General features: G+C 39.1%; 1 protein-coding gene across 1 annotated transcript; it reads left to right on the top strand.

The window, feature by feature from the left end:
• Positions 1-1143: 1143 nt before the first annotated feature.
• On the top strand, positions 1144-21788 carry LOC111609285 (heat shock 70 kDa protein 12A-like; the record flags this gene model as incomplete). Its single annotated transcript, XM_023336638.1, has 7 exons — positions 1144-1360; positions 10430-10621; positions 11185-11317; positions 20583-20733; positions 20998-21222; positions 21307-21478; positions 21754-21788. Coding segments are annotated over exons 1-7 (1125 nt in total), but the record flags the coding sequence as incomplete, so codon positions are not given.
• Positions 21789-23726: the final 1938 nt, after the last annotated feature.

Here is a 23726-nt window from a genome sequence, read left to right as displayed (position 1 = left end):
TGCCAGATAAACAGATCCACAAGTTCGCCTATGCAGCGCAGCTGTAACAAAATACTACGTAAAGGCTTCGTTTACATGAGATGGATGTTACCTAGCCACGCTAGCGCTTACCTTCCCGGCAGCAAACAAACAAACGAACAGATTGGTCCAGGAGTTGGAGGAGTGTAGAGGAATATAATTATATTAATAGTTAAAATTATGTTTGTTGGTTGGTTTCGCACTAAGATATGTTTTAACCTAAAAGAAATGTATTGTGTCAAATGGATTGGGATTATGTAAGAGCGGAAATACTCTTTATGGAGTTGTTTTGCACTGAGGAAATCGTGCGCCATAGAAGGTCAATTTGACCTAGCTCCCAGCTTCCCCTGGCGTACCAAGCCGAAATGAGACGGAAAGAATGTCTGGGAAATAAACTGTTTGGATAGATAAGGATAATAATTGACTTGTTTTGCACCTTTGAAATGGAGCAGATGTTGGAGGTCAATAGGTCTTAATATTTCCAAGGAACTTCCAATACACATCCAGTGTAAGAAGGAGCCAAATGAACTACGTAAATGGAGGAAAGCAACGCCATTGGTCGAGGCTTTCCAATACACACCAGCAGAGCTCGGATCCTATAAAAAACTAATACCAGAAGTAGAAGGAAGACAGATTTTGGGACTACTGTAACGATGTGTATGTGATGTTTTAGTTGGGCAGATGTGCATTAAAATCTCTTCTCGTTTTGACTATGAGCAGATGGAGTTCCGAGTCTTATTTAACCTTTATTTATATACTCTATGAGCTTAGGCACCTTTAAATTCCTCAATAGGAGCAGCAAGGGAGGCTAAACAGATCAGACCAACTTGCATTAATTGCTACGATAAAAGCTGACAAACAAAGAAACAGCCACACGTACCCAGCATAGTTCAGCAAACAAAGGAAGCAGAATGAGTTGACGTCATGACGCAAGTAGTCTTGTGACAGGTAGAGACCTGCTTATATGCAGCAGCTGAAATTGGCCTTAAAGTGGCAGCGTACCATTTATGCTGCTACATAGCTATGAATGTTGAGTCCTTTGAGGATGGTCTTCACTCGGAGCCAACGACAGTGTTAGACCTAGTCTGCTCTGATCCTAAGGGTCCAGATCAGGCCCCAGTAATCATGGGAACCAACGCCTGTCGCTTTCATCACCAGCCCAAGACTCCAGATGAAGCAGAATGCCATGGACAGTCTCAGTCATGGCGAGTTTCTGTCAGCACACCAAAGACATTTAAACAGAAACACCCCCCAGGCCAGCTGGATGATAACGTTGGACACATAAAATGGATGGGTCCTGGACCTCTTAAGGTCCCCCCTGGTGGTTCAGCCCTGGCCGCTTGTAAAGTAATTGCAAAAGAGTCCTGGGAGCAGGATATGTTGGTGGTTGAGCCTCCTGAGCAGCTCTCTCTCCCACATGGAATAATGGTGCCACCATGTGTTCTCTTACCATCTGACATGAATGTAAACAACTTCTCTCTGGTGCTAAAAAACAAGACAATAAAACCCAAAGCCATCCCTAAAGGCACCATTCTGGCATGTATTCATAAAGCCAACGTTGTGACCGAGTTGCACAAAGCCAAAGAGTCAGGTCAAACAATAGATCCTGGATTGTTTGATTTTGGCAACTCTCCAATCACAAGTGCCTGGAAGGAGAGGCTTGCTCGTAAGCTATCAGAGAAAGCAGGAGTGTTCTCCCTTGAGGAATGGGATGTTGGACTGGCCAGAGGAGTCAAACATACCATCCGCCTCAGTGACTCGCGACCTTTTTGAGAAAGATCAAGATGTCTTGCCCCTGCGGATATGGGTGACGTCCGAAGCCATCTGCAAAAACTGCTGGCAGCAGGAATAATAAAGGAGTCATGTAGTCCTTATGCTTCGCCCATCGTGATTGCAAGAAAAAAAGAATGGCTCCATCCAGATGTGTATTGATGTTACGGCCCTGGGCCTTATGGGCTGGGTTGCAGGTGTCCTGTTTGTCTTTGTGCTCCTCCCCTTTACAGGTGCTGCTGATTTTATTCATTTGGAGCACAGAGCATTTAAACTTGGCTGTCTCCACCTTCTGGGTCGCCATCGGCATCCACTCTGCCTTGATGCTTGCGGTGTTTTGTTGCCAGGCCTCAGCTCCCCTCCTTTTGCACATTTGAGTTTGTTTTTGTTTTTGCAGATCAACAACTCCATATGCACTCATACATCACATCCAAACATTTGCATTACACCACTGATACTAACATCCTCAATCCATTGTTGTTTGTGTTAATAAATATTACTTTTTATGCACTTTAATCCCTGCATGGTCTCCCGTTATTGCCATGACCTTGAGCCAGTCGTAACAATTGATTACCGCACCCTGAATGCACGAACAATCCCTGATCAATACACAGTTCCTAGGATTGATGAAGCATTGGATTGTATGACAGGAAGCTTCTGGTTTTCTGTATTGGATCTTCAAAATGGCTATTACCAGTTTTGTATGGCTGACCAAGACAAGGACAAAACAGCCTTTATCTGCCCCCTAGGGTTCTTCCAGTTTGAGCGTGTGCCCCAAGGCATTACAGGAGCCCTGGCTACCTTCCAACGGTTAATGGAAAAGGCTGTCAGAGACATGAACCTAATGCAATGTTTAGTATACCTGGATGACCTAATAGTATTTGGCCGGACACTAGAGGAACACAAGGAACGTCTCCTCAAAGTCTTGGACCGATTACAAGAATATGGTCTGAAGGTGTCTATTAATAAATGTCAGTTTTGTCAACCTCAGGTTAAGTATGTCAGCCATATTGTGTCTGCTTCAGGCATAGCTACCGACCCAGAGAAAATCAAAGCAGTCCTTAACTGGAAACAACCTACAGATCTTAAGAGCCTTCAGTCGTTTTTGGGTTTCTGTGGCTACTACAGAAGATTCATTGCCAACTACTCATCCATTGTGAGACCCCTGACAGACTTAACCAAAGGCTACCCTCCTGTTAAAAAAGGACAGAAAGCAGTTAACTCCAACTCTGGCTACCTTAAAAAATCTGAACCCTTTGGAGACAGGTGGACTTTGGCCTGTACTACTGCTTTCAAGAAAATAATACAGTGTCTTACAAATGCGCCAGTCCTGGCATTTGCAGATCCAACTAAGCCCTACATATTGCATGTGGATGCCAGCTTTGATGGGCTAGGTGCTGTGCTCAACCAGGAACATCCAGAAGGCTTGCGTCCTGTAGCCTTTGCCAGTCGAAAGCTGAGGAACTCTGAGAGAAATTATCCGGTCCATCAGCTTGAGTTTCTTGCCCTCAAGTGGGCTGTTGTTGATAAGTTTCACGATTACTTGTGCGGAGCCAAGTTCACCGTGAGAACCGACAACAACCCATTGACTTATGTTCTTACTACGGCCAAACTTAGTGCTACAGGTCATAGATGGTTGGCTGCACTGTCCACCTATGATTTTGGTATACAGTACAGGCCAGGCAGGGAGAATATTGATGCTGACCTGCTCTCCAGAAATGCAAACGCTGAAGAGGAGTGGTGGATACCTCTATCTGGAGTGTAAGCCCTATGCAAAACTGTAAGTGTCGCTGGGGTCTCTGAAAACATGTAGTGTGTGGATCAACTGGGTGTATCTCCATCTGCCATTCCTGATCTGTATGTGTACCCCATCTCTCTTGGTGAGAACCCAGTGCAACAATTCAGTATGACAGACCTACAAAATGAACAAGACTAAGACGAAGCTATTGGAAAGATTAAAAATGAGATAAAATCCAGAAAATGGCCTTGTAGCTTCCAGACAGATCATCAGGAGGCCATTCTGCTACAGTGAGAAAAGGAAAAGTTGCAGATAAAGAATGGACTGATGTATAGGAGGACGTTAAGGCCTACAGGGAAGGAAGTGTTCCAGTTGGTGCTTCCACCAAAACATCGGCTTCAAGTATTAAAGCAGTTGCATGATGACTTTGGGCACCTCGGTATTGAAAAAACAACCAAGTTGGTGCGGGATCGGTTCTATTGGCCAAAAATGGCACACGACATTGAGCATTATGTCAAGACTTGTGGGGTATGCGTGGCTCACAACACCTTGCCTTGCAAAACGAGTCCCCTACACCAGATCACAAGTCAAGGCCCATTAGACTTGGTCTGTATAGACTTTCTGTCAATCGAGCCAGATTCTCGTGGGGTGTCCAATGTTCTCATTATTACCGACCATTTTACTCGGTATGCTCAGGCCATATCTACCAGCAACCAAAGAGCTACTACAGTTGCTAAAGTTCTGCGAGAAAAGTTCTTTGTGCACTATGGCCTCCCATGCCAAATCCACTCTGACCAAGGTCGTGATTTCGAGAGTTCACTGATAAAAGAGCTCCTTAATATGCTGGGGATAAAGAAATCAAGAACCACACTCTATCATCCCCAAGGGGATCCTCAACCAGAGCGCTTTAATCGTACTCCCTTGTGTATGTTGGGCACTCTTGATCCAAAGGACAAACAGAAATGGAGTCAGCATGTGGCATCTATGGTTCTAACTGTACTCGTAATGAGGCAACAGGATTTTCGCCATACTTCCTGATGTTTGGCTGAGAGGCTCGCCTGCCTGTGGATGTGTGTTTTGGTCTGTCTCAAGCTGGAGAAGTAGTCATGAAACATCATCAATATGTGGACAAACTGAGAAAAGAGTTATGTCATGCTTGCCAGCTTGCGACCGAGGCTTCCAACAAGAATCATCAGAAAAACAAGTGAGGCTATGACAGCAGGGTACGACCCCAGAACCTGGAGGAAGGGGATCTGGTTCTTATTCGAGCCTTGGGAATCCCTGGAAAATGCAAATTAAAGCAGAAGTGGAATCTGCAACCTTATGTGGTTGTTGGAAAGCTCCCTAACTTACCTGTTTATCGGGTAAAACCCGAAAGTGGACGAGGTGTAGTAAAGACTCTTCACAGAGACCATCTGTTATCAATAGGATTTCTGGTGAGGATTCCAGAAATTCCTGAAATTAGCTGCCTGCCCCAGAGACCTTCCACCAGATCCACTGATGTATCTAAAGCAAAGTATGAGGTGCAGCATTCAGCAGAGGAAGTGAGAAATGAAGATTCGGAAGATGATGAAGACACCCCTCCATATTACTGCAGAGGAGTTGTCCATGATGCCTGGTTAACACATCCTCCAACTGTCCAGTTATTGTCCCTTGCTAATGACAGATCTGATGTCATCTCTGAAGGAGATCTTGGTGGAGCTACTCTGTCATGCAATGAGGAGGGATTGCTTGACCACGATGCAGCTTTAGAAGAGGACACCAGTGGTGTTATACTTTCATCATCGGACCCTGAGGCGGACACAGGACTGGAAGTGGGAGACGTCCCAACATCTAGTGTGTCTGATGATGAAGTTGATTCTACCAGAGTTACTTCTGCTAAACAACTGGTTAAGTCTGTCATCCGTTTGAGCTACAATGAGCCTGGAAAGCCCACTGACAAACCATTGGTCATTGTGCACAGGGGGATGAGGATATACATAACCAGAGACACTGAGGAAGATCCTAATATTGTCTGTTATCCGCCCTGCAATATCCCAGTTCACAGAGCAGCAAGATGCGACTTTGAGAGTGGACAACTAGACATTTAGGACGGGGAGGGTGTAACCCCCTGGGTTCCCAGGAATATATATGTTATTGTTGTTTTGAAAAATAACAAATTTAATGTATGCAACATAATATCTTAAAATAAGATATAAAAATTTCTATGGTAGTGTAACTGGGTCTATATTGTTAGTTGTATATTTTCACAAAATGTTTTCTTTAATTTATTTGTCCTCTTATACTTGTCTGTCTTTGTGTTCCTCTGTGTCTGCTGTGAGGGGTTTGGTCCTCCAGCTCCGCCCTACTTTCTTCTTCTTTTGTTTGGGGTCCTCCAGCACCATTATAAATGTTAAGTTGTTCATTTCCTCTTCCCTTTTGTTACTCGTTCCACTGGGAAGAGGCAAGTTTTATAATCTATTATAATCCTTTCATTTATATTGTTCAAATGTTTATTTTTTTTCTTCTGTATTAATGTTAGGTGTTTCAATATTTTCATTCGAGTTGCTATTACGCCTTTATAACATATGATGCATGCTAACATTATTATTTTGTATAGATCGGGTTGGAGAACTGGAGCACATGCTACGTGCTAATGCTAGTATCTCCTGATTGACAGGTATGTTAGTGCGCCCTTTTGTTACTCGTTCCACTGGGAAGAGATCGGGTTGGAGAACTGGAGCACATGCTACGTGCTAATGCTAGTATCTCCTGATTGACAGGCTGAATAAACGGGGTCCGCCTCCAAACTCAGACTCGGTGTTTTTATGTCCTATAAACACACAACGCAGAAGTCCACCGGTCACAGTAGGAGTTTGAAATGGGCAAGAGTTCATTACAAAGAAAATAAACAGTTGAAGTAAAAGGTCTATTAAAATATTGTGTTCTGTCGCTTTAAGAACGAACAATTATTGTATAGTTTGTATGTAAAGTACAGCTCAACACGAGATGTGAAAGACTAGAGTGCTATGTATATGTTTTTTTGGTTGTTCTGCCTAAGGTCAGTTGCTATTGGGTGATTACACTTTTCCTGAATTCTGATTGAGTGGGAGGCGGGACTAACCGGAGTACCGAGAGAGAAGCAAAGAGAGAGAAGAGGAGAGACTACAAGGGGACTCGGTGGAGTTTGCTGGAACTGTGGTGAGCCGTTTTGGTGGAAAACCGGCTAAAAAGTGCAACAACTTAGCTGAGCACTAGCGCCAAGGGACAGCTGATGGACCGAAGACGAAGCGGACGGTTAGCTGGATGCTGGAGGTCTGCATAAGAGCCCGTGGAGAGGGAGAGACTACCTATGCCTGTGCTGGGCCCGCTGTTGGATTTCCTCCGCCTTTACCGAGAAAGGCGTGGATTAACTGACTGTTACCTGGAGAGATGAGTCGTCAGGACCTTATATGAACCCGTCACTGTGGATTGAGGACCAGTGGTGAGTGGCGTCATTATCAGGCCTGCAACGAGGGTTTATTGACTATATTGCCGGCTTTCATTTGTTTTATTTTTTGTTGGGCCCACTAATTAAAATCATTTATTTTCTGTGTATTGTGTTAAGACTAAAGGACTCTTATGTTTTCGAGACTGTTCAAAATAATTTAAGTTAGAACTCCATAAGCATTTAAAAGAGAGGGAAAGTCCCTATTTGTAAACCAGGTGGTTGACTAAGACTGTTGCATTTTTATTTATTTGTTTTATTCTTCTGGTTACTTGAAAGGGTAAAGAAAATGCAAAAGGATAATACCTGTTTTTTTTAAGTTCTACTCATTCAGTCCGACATAAGGTCGGTTAGTAACACTATTCAGTGTGATGGTATATTCCACAATTTCACATGTGGTCTATGTTGGGTAAATTGTATTGTTTTTAATAATTATCAAATATTCGTTGTATCATGTAGCCTTGTAGTTACATTTAGATAATTTTACTTATATGTTTTTTCTCTTTTACTCCTAATTTAAGTATGGGTAATGTTTCTGTGTGTTAAATAACTTTGATTCCTTCCTAAGGCCTCCCTGGGAAATAGAGGTGACAGCTACTCTCAGCAGTTGTTGCCCTGCAGGACTTCCTACGAGACAGAGGTGCTAGTTGCTCCCAGCTGAGTTTATCAGTCCTGCAATAAACTCTGCTTTGTTCTTCTTTGTGCTACAAAGCCGTTGCTTTGAAGCTATACAACGTGTCCTATTCGACGCCGTGCCTGGAGCAGAAGAATCTAGAGTGTAGATAACATGTGTCTAGATAGTGAATGTCATTTAGCGCTGCAACTTGTGATGAATTGTTTTCCCCGCCCTTTGAGAGTTGCAGCGCCCAGTGTGAGAGGGTTCCTAAAAGCAATAAAAGCGAGGAGGGGACAAATGTGTTTCAGAGCGGTTGGAGATTTGTAACTGAAAGCACATCTCTGTCTGCTCTCCTCGCGAGAACAAAGAATCTAACTCTCTTGTCTTTCCTGTGTTTGTTTAATGTGTCTTTAATAGGTATTTAGACCTGACAGTCTACTTTCATTTTCATTCTGAAATTTGGTAAATAAATACTTTACCTTTATAAAGTCTCATTATTTATGGGTCAGACATAGGCAGTTCAACTAAGTCTAATGGGCTCTTTGCACCTCAGCTTCCGCGTTCGGGGAAAAGCGGCTCTGTCGTTTCCGATCTATTGAAAATGGCTCTTTCCACTGGGTGTTTGCAGGACTTGTCCAAGGTAACAGTTAATGATGTACATCGATCCAAAGTCCCTACAAGTAAGCTGGAGAAAGGTTTTAAGATGTACGCCTCATTATACGTTCACAGATACAAAGGTGAGTTTTACTTTCTTTAAACTTTGTGGCTAACATTAGCTTTAGCTTATGCTAGTAGGCAATATTCTCTGACATTTTTCTTGTAAAAATGTGCTATTTAAGTATCTAAACATTTTTCATCCATTATAACGGACAATATTTTTACCATATTTTCAAGTATATTACGTGGTTTATTGTCGTTAGCGTCAGAGTAACTGGGATTTTATGGTTCAGGCTTTTTGCTTGTGAAGCCCGAGGAACAACAAGCCCATAGCTTAACAGTAGAGCAGCTCTGGTGTCGGAGTTCTAGTTCAGCTGACTGTTCAGGTTCAGAGTTGTTGCTTTTAGAAAAATATGTCCGTGTTCCTTAAAGTCTCCGTGTTATTTCACGGTTAACATAATACATTACAAAAGTTTTCATTCCCCTTTAGAGATTTTATGCAAAAGAACAACACACAGTACAACATTGTCAAATGAAAAGAAATCAATAATTGTTTGCTAAATTAAAAACAATAAACTTATGAACAGTTTGTCAAATAATGGTATTCAGCACCTTGGAGTCGATATTTTGTACCATCTTTCACTGATATCACATCTGTCTGGTTTTTGGAGATTTATCTCCATGAGCTTCACTGAAATCTTTGTACCAAAGCAAGAAATCAGTCACACAGGATGAACAGAGTCTGTAAGCTGTAATGTATAAGTCTGTGCGACAAAAACCAAGCTGGGTTTAGAAATAAAACTTGAGTTGGTCATTCAGACACATGAATCTGATTTGATCTAAACTGTCACTTTGTAGCTTCAGCTTTAGGTTTATTGTCGTTCTGCTGGAAAATGGACGTTCACTCCAGTCTCAAGTTCTTCTGAGCCTCTAACAGATTTTCTTCTAGGGTTGTCCTGAGTTTGGTTCCATCCATCTTCCCATCATTTCTAACCAGACACTGTGTCCATGCTGGGAAAAGGCTTTCTTCTGTTTTGCTTTCATTTTCCATTTTTCCCCATCCTGTCTGATTTAATCTATCTTTCTTGATTTTAATATCATAATCCTGCTGTTAAAGGCCAAAACTGACTAATTCAAAATTGGAAATATTTATATATGAAAGATTAAAACGTTAAAATTACACATGAATATTTTTACAGTTTCTTTTATTTCCTCTGCTACGGTATATGATGAAATACTTTAAACTCTTTTTGTTTCTGGCAAAATAAAGCCAGAAACAGAAGCAGTGTAAAGTATTTAAAGTTAAAGTTTTAAAGTTAAAGTTACCTGATTGGATAACTTTCACAGCAACATAGCTGCAAACCAGCAAGTTTGTATTAATCAAAACTATGTGATGATAATCACTCAGCTAGTTATCAGAGTGATTATCATTTGTAAGATTTATGTTGTGCAGCACAAAACTTTCAAATTACATAATAATTACCTAATAATGATTAAAACTTGATGTTAAACTTTTCTAATGGATTGTTCCTTAATCAAAATGTTTAACCCACTCATCCTGTTAAATTCCCAGAACCAGAGTTCTGTCTGTCCTGTTGAATATTCCTGCTGTCTTTTCTCATCCACTAAATACAAATCAAACCCACATTACAGGATGATGACATGAAGTTATTGAAACTTTTCTCTGCTTTGGATCCATCAAATATTTTTCTCTTCTGTTAGTTGGAAACAACAGCAATGTAGTTTATCTTTTGGTTAAAAAGCAGAAACATTGCAGTGATTTCTCTTTATGAATTAACATGTGGATGATAGTGAGTTTTTTCTTCTGTGTTTCTTTGAAAGGAAGTTTAGATCACATGGATCCACTGTCAGCATCTGGTCAATAAATCCTGAGTTCCACATTGTGACTGAAGTGTTTTTCTCCTGGAATATCACTGAGGCTCCATTACTGTGAACATCAACATCATCAGTTCTACTGCTGTCAGTGCAGCTCATCTGTTTTGTTTCTCAGTCTACAGGGTGGAGGTGGATTCAGGAGAGGAGTCTGTTCTGCTGCCATTTAAAACTGCAGCCTGTCTGCCTAAAGACGTCACAGTAACATGGAGACACAACACTGGGAGGACGGTCCATGCATGTTACAGGAAGGTCTTTATGTGTTCTGTAGATTTTAAGAACTGGTCTGGACACGATCAATATAAAGACAGAACGAAGATTGTGAAAGAAGGTAAATTTGGAGACTACAGTTTGATCCTGAAGAATCCAACAAAGAGAGACACAGGAACCTACAGCTGCACCGTTTACAAATATGGGTCAGGAAAAATCCTGACCATGAAACATGTGCTGCTTGATGTCAAAGGTCAGTGCAGTAAATATAGATCATATTCCATAGATAATATATTTAATAATGGAGTTTGTCCTTATTATGAGTTATTAATATGAAGGTTAGAATGAGGAAATATGTTGCAGGAATATAATATATAATAATAAAGAAAGAAATTATGTAATAAACAGTAGAAATACTAATTATAATTGACTATGAAGCAAAATGTATTTCCTGGGTTTTATGTAGAACTGTTACATTTTAATCAGTATCAGTATTCATCCTTTCATCCATCTATTGTTCAGACCCACTTATCCATTCATATGACATTGAGCTGTTGGTTCCTATAACCATTGACTGAGACTGGTGTTCAGTCCAGACTGGTCACCAGTTCATCATAGGACCGGTGGACCAGTATAATCCGTGTAAAATAAATATTAAATTACTGAAATTTGATGCTTCAGTTTAGTTTTTCAATTGCAGGATTAAACTAATAAATGTAATTGTGTCTATGATTTTATTACAGTATCAACTTATTGTGAAAACAGTCAGAAACTTCTCTTTAATTATATTCTAACTTTCTTCTCTTCTCCATCCAGCTGGACCTGACTCTCTCATCATAGCCATAGACTTTGGTTCAGGATTCAGTGGCTACGCCTTCAATGTTAAACCCAGAAAGGAAGGAGGTGAGACCCAGATAAAGAGATGGAGTAATGGACTTGGACTAGACACCCCAAAGACTCCAACCTGCATCCTGTTTGATGAACACGGAGAATTTATGAAGTTTGGTTATGAAGCTAAAACAGCATTTAATAATATGAGAGGAGAAGAAGCTGAAAAACATTATTTCTTTGAAAACTTCAAGTGGAATGTCCTTAACACGGTAAGTAAAAGTAAAGAACTACAGATAAATGTTCTTCTTTTCTTGGATCCTATCATGTTTTCTATGAACACACCAGTTTTCTCATTTTGAAACTGAATCACTATATGAATTATCTGAGATATTTTAAACCTGAACTCTTCTCCTTTCACAGTTTTTCACCTGTTGTAGGTCTTAACACTGGATCTCTATAATTATAATAATATATCTTTCATTTCCAGTTGTAGTCTAATAGCTTTTTTTTGTTTTGTTTTTTCTATTGGTGGTCTTTATTCATCAGTAATTTGACAGTAAGGGGGGAAAGACAAGCAGCAAAGGTAGAGAGGACTCAAACTCATTATGTTTGTGTCGATGTCTATAGCCTGTAGGGGGCGTCACTGCGCCAGGCGACACCATTAGTCTGATAGTTTTTGCACAAACAGCATTTCAGAAAAGCAGAATTTTACCTAGGGTCTCATTTATAAAAAAAAATCCACATGTATCATAGTAAATGTGTAGGTACGCCCAAAATCCAAAAATATTCCTTGTCAAAAAAAAGCCTGATTTCTAAAAACATTTGCATTCACACCAGAAAGCAACTTCCCCCTTATAAATCACACCTGCACCTCTTGGCATGCAAAATTCCTCCTCAGATTCCTCCTCAATGCAAATGAACTCATGAATAATGAGGTGTATTTAAATGCATCACCTGACTCAGACTATTGTGTGAAAATCTGTTCCTCCTGTGTCGGGGCGTCACTGCAGCCAGAGAGGCGGATCCGACCATTTTCATGGCACTTCTGGTCGATTTCTCAGTGAAACAACTCGTATAATCATGTTAAAGTTGTAACTTTCACTTTTATTGGCAGCTGCTCTTAAAGAACAACAATAACAACATTGTAAAATAAATAAATAAACTAGGTTTTTGTGGAGGTCTTCTTACACAGTTGTGTGTTTTTTCTAATCGCCAAGAGAATCAGTCTTTTTCCAACTTTTGTCACTTAAGCCTGACAAATAAGTCAGTCACCAAAAACGGTTTGTGTGTTCTGGTGTGTTCATAGAAAACATGATTGGATCCAAGAAAGAAGAACATTTATCTGTAGTTATTTAGTTTTACTTACCATGTTAAGGACAAAACACATTGTGTGTATTTATAATTTTTCATTGCCAATATAAGAGGAGGGAAGCTGGCTGATAGCAGGGCACAAAGATTAGACTTCCTGAATAGATGAGAGAGTAGGCTTTCTGGAAAATCTTGTTCTAATGAAAAATATGACAGATTACTGGAGAAAATAAATTTCTAGTTGCTCATTTTTGGTCCACACATAACAATCATTGAGAATTTGGAAACATTTGCTCTTTATTTATCAAGGTTAAGGGGGGATCCAAATATTTCAGCTGTCCGAAATAATTTGTTAATGTTATTGAGGGAGAAATTATTTTTACCGAAAAGTTTTATTTCTCTCTTCATGAACAACAAATGCTGTGAATATGGAAACCTTTGCTCTTTATTTGCTAAAGTTATGAGGGGGGAACCAAAAATTTCAGCTCTCTTCCCATAGTTACCTTTTATTGAAGTCTTGGAAAGAGAAATATCAAGAATATTTTTAAAATGTAACTTATTAACTGTTAGAGAACCTAAATCAACAAGCACAGCACAGCAAACCTACAGAACTAAAGAGAACACACAAAGGACTCAAATGTATTTTCTGCTGGTGGGCAGCAGAAAAAGCAAAAAAATACACACACACACACACACATATACACTGCTCAAAAAAATAAAGGGAACACTTAAACAGGTGTTTAACACTTAAAGTGTTCCCTTTATTTTTTTGAGCAGTATATATATATATATATATATATATATATATATATATATATATATATATATATATATATATATATATAGTATATATCTATTAAATAAACACAGAATCCATCTCTGATTTGTTGTTTTAACCTGTAAAATCTGTTATTTCATATTTAAATCAAACAGAGAAACCTAAACAGAAAAATAATTGCTGTTCGGCACATTAAAAAAATAAGTTTCTGCTTGGACTAACAGTAGTTCACCATCAGTAGATTTGATAAACTAACCTGGGTTTGAATATAAACTAACAGACTGAACCTGTTCACAGAGATACTGGAGGAAGATAATCTACACAGCTAACGATAAGTGGATGTTGACCCAGAAGGTTCTTACTGAAGTTCTGAGATTCCTGAAGGACGATGCTCTGAAAACCATCAGATCTCATCCAGAAGGTGGAAAGTTCACAGCTGATGACTTCACCGGGTGCTGACTGTTCCTGACATCTTGAAGGATTTTTGGAAAAAGTTAATAATAGAAGCTGCAACTCTGGTAACATCATGTTTTTAAAGTCAACATCAGCTCTGAAATGTTCAGCAGAATCAGACTTTTGGTTTCTCCTCCAGGCTGGTCTTGTAACAGAAGAAACTAAAAGCAAACTGATGTTTGTTTTGGAGTCAGAAGCATCTTTGACCTGGTGTTTGAAGCTTCAGTCTGATGGTTTCATCACACAGAACCACAGCAGAGACTCACAGGATCAACCTGCAGGAGCAGCAGAACCTGATACCAGCTGTAACGGTACTGTGTCTATAACGTCTGGCATACAAGCATTTGACAGATTTCGGTCTGTATTACAGGACAACTGTAATATATGAATGGATTCTTTAGGTGATCTGTTTGGACTAATTGTTTGGAATCAAATCATGTAAAAGTATTTATTACATTTTTGTTCCTAAATGTTTCACCCATCTTTAAAACCAACCTGAGAAATTATAATTTCCTCCTCAATCTAATAACTGATTGTTTCAATCTTGACCCAGAATCTGGGAATAAATCTTTTAAATCACTGAGGGGGAATTTTGCTTCACTCTTTATTGCTGAATAATTTTAATCCAGCCACATTGGAGAGTTTTCCAGTATTACTTCATATTTGAGGCGATGTCTCAGCATCTTAAACAGATTTTTAACCAATCAGGGGCAGACTTCCTGGTTTCCTTCAGCTTTTCTTGAGTCTATCAGATTTTCTTATAAATCTTGGATATCATCAGACCTCTTGTGGACCGGGCCTTTATGAAACTAGTTTCTGGTCTTAAACTTTCCCATGAAGGTCAGTTTTACCAAGTCTGTCTCTTTTTCTTATTGTTGAATTATCAGCTGCTTTTGGTTTTCCAAAAACCAGAATGAAGGTCACAAGAGTTTGGGTTTTTTCGGCTGACCTTTGGACATCTGCGGTCGTTTAAGTTATACAAATAAATTTGACATTGACTTGAACTCTGACCTTGACTGAGGCAGTGAGGCCTGCAGACCTTTAGATATTTCTGGTTTCTTCTTCTTCTTTGAGTCGTTGATGTTGGAGTCATTTTGGTTGGTCAGTTTCTCCTGTGAAGGTTCATCACTGTTCACTGTTTTCTCTATTTATGAATAATAACTTTCACTTTGTTCACTGAGGCTCTACCACCTTAGAAATGACTTTCTAACTTTATTTAATTTCACTTTGGAGTCAAAAGAGTATTTTTGAATTTGAACTTCTAGACTGATCTCAATAACTTGGTTTTTCATTTGTTCTTAACTTTATTTAGAATAAACCATGACATCGCCTACTTCATGTTGTTAGGCAGGTTCTGTTTACCTGATTTCTTGATTCTGATGGTTTAACAGTAATCAGATCTGGGTTTAGTACTGAAATTGAATTTAAAAATGTGGCTGAATGGTTAATTAGAATTTAGTCTCAAACATGATGCTGGATAAAAGTTAGAAAACTGATGATTTGATACGAAAACCAAAAGAAACAGGAAGCAACAGTTAAATTTAAGTTTTCTACACAAACTCATAGATGTTCCGTCATTGATATCATTTAAAATAACAATCTGGTTATGTTTTAAATAACATAACCAGATTGTTTTTACAACATGGTTAAATAACACCAGGTTGTTAAATACCCAATAAAATGTTTAAATATTTTATTGGTTTGTTAAAATACTTTTAAGGTTTTTTAATTATCAATGTGTTCATGTAAAACCAGCAGAGCTGTTGTTTCAGATAATCTATCATTATAATTAAACATGACTGTAAACCGATCAGAATAATTGATAAATTATTAAAGGAGAGTCAGACTATCTTTAATGTGATCATGATCGCTTGATTTTCAGGTTTTCTAAAGATTTTATTTTTCATGACATTTCTTTCTGCTTCACTATTTGACCATTTTCAGATAATTTTGTCTTTACTTCTTAACTCTGGCCATCAGAAAAAGCCCCTGAACTTAAAATGTACATCAGTGATCATCAATAACTTTGTGATAAAAATAACATAGATATCACACATGGGCCCATACTCTCTGTCTCACCCTGGAGGGGAGAGCCTGCAGTTCAGCGCACCCGAGTTTCATCTTCCCATTATCCTGGAGCTTAAGAGGAGCAGACTGCCAGCACTTCGACGCCTGAGTATTTGCCAGTAATGGTACTCTGGCAAACCCCCCTCAGAGGAATCAGAGTTTTATTTTATTTTGCATAAAATAAAACTTTGAAAAATAAAATAAAATGGTATGCGATTTTATTCTTTTCAGATAAGCTGAAATATACTCAGTATTGTTGTAAATTTTGTACAAAAAGGTAAAAATCTACATTGACGTCACATGAACCATTGACATCACTGTTCATGAAGTGCTTGAAGGAGGATTTCTGAAGGAGCTGCATAAAGCTTCAGGAAATGATACGGGAGGACAAACTGTGGACAGAAAATTTAAAGAGTTCCTCAGAGACATATTCTCTCCTTCAATCTGGGATGAGTATGAAGAAAAGTATCCCAGGGAGGTGAGAAGAATTATGTATGACTTCACACTTTTCAAAAGAAAAGATCAATCTAGGAATGATGGCTCAGAAAAAACAGGACATGGAAGAATACTTTAATTGAGTTCAAGGAGCATCTTATGATGATGGAGTAATCAAAATATCAAAGCAGAAACTGAGATCTTTCTTTGAAGAGAGTCTGTGGAGCATCACTAAGAGTCTCAGAGGAATCTTGTACCAAACAGCGAACACTAAATACATTCTGTTAGTGGGAGGTTTTACTGAAAGTCAGTATCTACGGAGACACGTTATTGATGAGTTTATTGACAAGTGCAAAGTTCTGTGTCCATTTAGGCCCCAAGAAGCCATTTTGAAAGGAGCTGTAGAGTTTGGAAGAAACCAAGGTGCAGTGGCATTAAGAAAAAGTGCCTATACTTATGGAGTACATCTGTCAGAGCGGTTTAAGAAGTCGAAGCACAGGGCGGACAAGAAATACAAAAACAAAGATGGAGTCTTCTGTGGTGATCTTTTTGGCAAACTAGTTGAAATTGATGAGGATGTTGGTTGGAATGAAACCAGAGCACTCACAGTATATCCTTTAGAAAGAGACCAAACAAAAATAATTATTGGATTTTATCGCACAAAGAAAAAAAATCCCATGTATGTGGATGAGGCAGATGTGGAAAAAATTGGCTCATTTGTTGTTGAGTCACCGGACACCATGGGCGTAGGTTTGGGTATGGACGGTCGTGACATGTCACGACCAATATTCAAGGGATATAAAATAGTCCCGACCAATTTTTGCCATATTAATTACAAAAAAAGAAACAGATGTATTCTTTAACAAAAACAAAATAAATAAATGAAAATCTACATTGATTAGTTCAGTAAGTTCTAAGGTCCCACCAAAACTTAGACCAAACCTACGCCCTTGCCAGACACATCACTTGGACTGGACGTCAGATTGATCTAGAGATAAAGTTTGGCTTCACAGAACTGATGGTAACAGGACTGACAGGGAGTCAGGATCAGTACATATGGTCAGCCTAAACTTCATGACAATTAATTCTGATATACAAACAAGAGCAAAAAAGAAGACACAAAAAAATTAAGAAATGTCAAAAAGGCCTGATTAATGATGGGGATATTATCTTTTAATAGAATAGGCTGCACATTTTCCCAATGCTCCACTGTAGAGCTGCGGTCTCCCAGCCAAGTTTCCACCCCATAAATGACCCCTCCTCACCCACAGATTAGCAACCGCTGCAATTAGCAAACACTTGGTGGTACCATGTTTCTCAACCCTGGTCCTCTAGGCACACTGTCCTTCAAGTCTCAGATGTTTTCCTGCTTTGGCACACTTGATTCAGACCGTTGCAGTTTAGCAAAATCTTAATAATCACCCATCAATTGACATTATGTGGTCAGAACATGTAATCATTTCTACTATCCAAGAATCTGTATGAAGCCCAATAGCTCTGGAGAGCTGAATACCAAGCAGGCCAGGTGGCATGGGTGGGCATTGGAGGGCATTGCCCGCCCATAAAGTCAGCTGTGCCCAACCTGGACTGGAGGCTGTTTTTTTTTTTTTACCTCAGAGTGGCCAACTATCTCGATTTGATGCAGTAGAGGCTTCCGCACTTCCCATATCTGTGGGGTAGTCACTTTTTTCCGCCGTTACAACTGTTTAGTCATCATCACATCGTAATGTGTTTTTCCGAGCCACCTTTAAACGCAACATGAATGCTAAGACGCTTGCACCGGGTTTACATCTGTGACAGGGAAACATGCTGCTGTGCAGAGCTGCACAGGTGTATGTCAGAATAATGGCAGCAAACCAGCAAAATGCAAAGAACTTTGCACAGTTTCTCCTCCCCCAAACTTATACTGAGTGAGTTTAGTAATTCTGTCAGATGCAGGTTAGGTTAGCTAAAAGATGACTAGCTAATGCCAATATATCAATTTAAGCTTGTTTACGTTCAAAAGTGGGTAGTACAGGTTACATTTACTTTGGCAACTTTTTGGGGGAAAAAAGGTACTTATATGAGTAATTTTACTGCACTGTACTGTTGTCATTTACTTCAGAAATAATTGCTACGTAGATTGATTTTGCATTTAAAGAAATAAACTTCAGAGATTGGAAATGTTAGATTCTTAGATTTTTGCTACATATGAGCTAATGTTTATGTAAATTTGAACATAATTACTCAACATTTTATACATGTCATTGTTTACATCCTTATTGTTTATTATGTACTAATAAACATGGTTATTTTATTTGAAAGGTTACATAATGGTTTGCTTGTATTCATATTAAAGTAAAACCTTGTTTACCATGCCCCCTCAAAATAAGCCGATGCCCCCTGCTAAACTGGAGCCAGGGCTGATAAAACAATAAAAATGGTTAAACATCCAAGAAGATGAATACTTTGTACAGCCACTGTAACTTGAAGATCTGATTGAACATTTTCTTTTGGTTTCAGATTGCAACATGTTTGCTGAATGTATCACAAAGTGTATCAAAACCTTCACCAGCATGTTTGACCAGTAAAACAAGTTATCAGTTCTGTACTTTCAGTTTAAGATGCTTCTTGTCATTAAAGAGCCTCAGCTTTAATAAGCTTTACGTTTAATAAGTAAAGCTTATATAGAGCTTATATAGAGAGCATAAAAAAGCTCTCTAAGCTTTTATAAGAAAAGCTTATAAAAGTTTTATAAGCTAATAAAACTTAAGCTTATAAAAGCTCTAAGTAAAGCTCTATAAGTGCTTTACTTATAGAGCACTTGTTATACACAAATAGAACAACTGCAGCAATCAGTGGAGTTCTTGTATGGTTGGTGACCTCTCTTGGATTTTCCAGGCTGCCAACAGAGGGTGCAGATGACTGGAGCGGATGATCACTGGAGGATGGACCTGAGAGGTGGGGTACATCCGGGACAGGTCGCCAGCCCATCACAGAGCAACACAGGACAAACAATCATGCACACAGACACTCACACCTAGAGAGAATTTAGAGAAAGTGTTGATGGAATGTGGGAGGAAGAACCTCACTATTTGTTGAGGCACAGAACCATTTGCTAGGGAAACCAGTTTTTCTTCTTTGTTCTAAAATAAAATGACATCAGACCGATGTAGTGCTTTATTAGCACACTCAAAGATGCTTAACATGAAATCAGTCATTTCCATTCAAGCACACATTCACACAGTAATGATAGCACTACCTGGGGTAGTGTGACTGAACATCTAAATTAGATCTGTACATACTATACATACATATAATAAAACAGGATTTACTAAGAGACATTTCTGTTTCATTGGTCACCTGACATTCACACTATGTATTTATAAGAGATTAAATATATCTATATGTGGTTTCTAAGTGAAATTACCTTTAGCTTACTTCATTGTGAGAATGAAGATAAGAGACATCTGTTTGTTCAAAGTAACAAGAGTATTAATTATGATACCATCCATGATATTACATATTCTTTAATTGTCCCAGAAATTACAGAATTAGTCCTGAATTGTTGGATTAAGTGCACACATAAGTATGTCCATTATTAGTCCTCAAAAACAAACATAAATGACTGATGGTGTTGCTTTTTTCAAGAACACCACTGAGCTTATTAACAGAAATGTTCTTTAAGTAGTTTTGCGTGTCCCTCTGCAATTATCCAGCTGTACATATGAGATAGGTGATAAAGAAAGGTGCTTTGATGTCAACTCTGGCCAATATAAATAATTATCAACCAAAATCAATGTTATTTTTGGATGATTTATGTTTAATATCACCTTTAGTTCTTTTTATGCAATGTGCTGACCTCTGAACACTTTATAACTTTTGTATGTTTTAGCTCTGATTTATTGGATTGATAAGTAAAAATGTCTTTAGTCTAAAATATAAAGTACACCTACTCTATAAAACAACTTAATTTTATTACTCTGCTTGAACTAATGAATTTACCTGGAGTTACAACTGTATCACTTTCCTGTTGCTCTGTTTTGTTTTGTTCAAACTGGATGCGTCACAGATGACATTCATAATAATCAAGATGTCATTTCGTTGAAGGGTTGGACTTCCAGTCAGTCCTGCCCAGTAAGAGAAAATATAAATATCTACCTGAAACACCTGCCTCTCAGTTCCTGATTCTTTTCCTCAACACAACACAACCTGCAGGACCTGTTCCAGCAATGGGGGAATCTTACATTATAAGTATAGACTTTGGAACAACATACAGTGGATATACCTTTAGTTTGACATCCAGAGACGAAGAAGTAAACCCTCATGTGAAGTTTTGGGGTGAAGAAGTTGGACTAGAAACCCCAAAGACTCCAACCTGCATCCTGTTTGATGAACATCAACAATTTGTCAGCTTCGGATATAAAGCCAAACAGACTTACTTAAAAACATCAGGCAAAGATGGCAGAGCAATGTTCTTCTTTGATTGCTTTAAGATGTCACTCTATGGCAAAGTGAGTAATAAATATTTATCAACAATGATATAATTGAGCTTTGTAATCACTGAAGTACATTTTATATCTTACATTATCATTAGAATGTTATGGCTACAGAAAAATGCTTTAAATTTAATTCAAACCATTAAACTACATTTTAATATCTTAAGATATTAAAACAATATGTAAATAAAATTCTGACAGTGCAGGATTTTCTCTTCAGTATGATGATCTCTTTCTGCTTCTCTTCATTGAACTAATATAATTATCAAATATCTCTAGAGAGTCAGCACAGACTTGACAATCAAAGCAGCCAATAGGAGGGAAATGAAGGCTCTGAAGGTTTTTACAGAAGCTTTAAGATTCCTGAAAGATGACGCTCTGAAGACCATTCAACAAAACACTGAAGGAAAGAAGTTCACAGCCTCTGACTTCACCTGGGTTCTGACGGTTCCTGCAATCTGGGATCATTCAGCCAAACAGTTCATGAGAGAAGCTGCAACTCAGGTAAAACCCACAGACTGTTATACACCACAGCGGTACCATGTCCTTATTGTTTCAAAAATATGAGTCTTTTATCATTGTTTGCAGGCAGGAATTGTGTCAGAGGGAACTAAACACAATCTGGTGTTTGCTCTGGAACCAGAAGCAGCTTCAGTCCACTGTAAGAAACTACCATTAGAGGGTTTCATAGCAGAAAACCGTGGTGAAAGCAAACTGGACCAATCTCCAGGAACTCGGTACATCGTTGTTGATTGTGGAGGTATGACATTTTCAATGGTGGCTATTTTAAATGAATATGAGGATTAAAAAAAAAAAATGGTTATATTGGGATGCACAGTGGTCCAGGATTTTCTTTCTGCAAAGTAACAGTTCCACCAACTGCATCACCACTGTTAGAATTTTAGCTGTTGGGGAAAAAATAATTCTCTGTTTTTTATTTCTGTCTCTATTAGCTATTTGCATGCTCATATATATATATAAATATATATATATATATATATATATATAAAAAAATTCCCTTCTCACCCACCGCAGGTGGTTCTTATCCTCTGAGCTCGGCTCCTCTACCAGAGGCCTGGGAGCTTGAGGGTTCTGCACAGTATCTTGGCTGTGCCAAGGACTGCACATTTTTGGACTGAGATGTCTGATGTTGTTCCTGGGATCTGTTGTAGCCATTGGTCCAGTTTGGGGGTGACTGCCCCGAGGGCCCCGATGACCACAGGCACCACTGTGGTCTTCACCTTCCAGGCCCTCTCCAGTTCCTCCCTGAGGCCCTGGTATTTCTCTAGTTTCTCGTGCTCCTTTTTCCTGATGTTGCAGTCGCTTGGTATTGCTACATCTACCACAACGGCTTTCCTCTGTTGTTTATCCACTATGACAATGTCTGGTTGGTTCGCCATTACCATGGCGAACCATATATATATACATATGTATATATATATATATAGAGTGAACCCTCACTATATCACGGTTCACCTTTCATGGTCTCGCTGCTTCACGGATTTGCATCGTGCATTGTGTTCTGCATTCTGATTGGCTAAACAGTCTCTCAGCTTCTTCTCTACCTGTGTGTCAATGGACCTTACCACAGGGGCCGCTTTTTATTGGCTGATGCCCATTCTACGTGGTCACTTGCGTGGCCGTCTCACAAACACACTTAGCTTCCCGTTAGCTAAGTACAGCATAATGGCAGAACTGATACAACTTCTACACCTTGAAGCCTGTCTGCTACACAGTCTTACGTTACCTAAACAGATCAATATGCAATGTGTCTGTATCTGACATGCACTAAAGATTTTATTTTAGCAGAAAAGGCTTTGGACTAAACTGTTACTCGTGTTAGCCACGCTAGCACCAAGTACAGCTAGTCAATCAACCATCTGTGTTCAGGGAAGCGCTGATTAATAATCGAGAAATAAATATCAAGCCTGGAAACTTGATACCGTAACGGACTGAATGTTATGTTTTTAACGTAATCTTTGCTCGTCTTGCGGGGCGCAGGCGGTTGCCATGGTAACAGGTGTGCTTAAACTACAAAGAGAGAGAGAGAGTAAAAAGGTAGGAGTGGTTTTGAGTTGATCACCTGTTCAGGTTATTTTACCTTTGTTTACCTTTGCTGTGGCGCATTACAGCCGCTGTAGTTTCTAAACGTTGGACTAATTACCTCGTTTGTTTGTGAGTTTACGTCATTCACAACAAACATTACATAAAACAAATATATCTCATAAAATTTTAACAAACAAATGGCTTCTACCATGGTAATTATGTGAAATTAAATTAATTATATCCCAACTTCAGAAGATTTGCCTTTACCTTTACAGAGCTCTTTGGTTCCTCCTATCAGTCTGTAGCTTCTCATATTGACGTCATCAAACCAAATTTCAGATCTACCATAACTGACTGACACCTGCTGGCCTCAGGTTTGCAACCAGCTTATGACTGAGAAACCAGTAACCTCCTCCCAGATGATGACATGAACTTGTTAGTTCCTCTGTCCATTGTAGTAGCTGATATATTGTGAAAATCCGGTAGAAATGATGCACTAATCGAGTCATGTTTACATAGAAACAACGCGCTGCGAGGCTTTGCTTGTGAGACTTGCGGTCGGAGCTTGGTAAGGTCCATAACGTTGCGGTTTATTATGTACACGTACGTTAAACAGCTTGCCAAATTTAACATAATCGATGGTGGCATGTCGGTTTATAAGAATCTTTTTGCCCAGAAGAAAAAAGAGCCACAACAGGTACCGATAACTATGTTCTTCTCTCGAAAAAAAACACACCTGCACCGCGAGTTTTAGAAGGAAAAAAAAGACGCTGAGCGGAGTCAGGATGCAGCAGCTCAGACAAAAAAGCAGTGAAATACACGAGAGTCACTATTTGTCCTACTGTACTTTGTATTTTTTTTTCATAATCATTTTTTCATTTTCTCCCGTTTTAATCCAATGACTCGGATTGCGGTGGGGCGGCGCTGATCTCCGCAATTTGGGCACGGGGATCCGCCTTCAA

This window comes from Xiphophorus maculatus, chromosome 7, assembly GCF_002775205.1.
Source record: "Xiphophorus maculatus strain JP 163 A chromosome 7, X_maculatus-5.0-male, whole genome shotgun sequence".
Classification (NCBI taxonomy): domain Eukaryota; kingdom Metazoa; phylum Chordata; class Actinopteri; order Cyprinodontiformes; family Poeciliidae; genus Xiphophorus; species Xiphophorus maculatus.
Note: the sequence above shows the minus strand (reverse complement) of the source record. Positions and strands in the feature narration are given on the sequence as shown.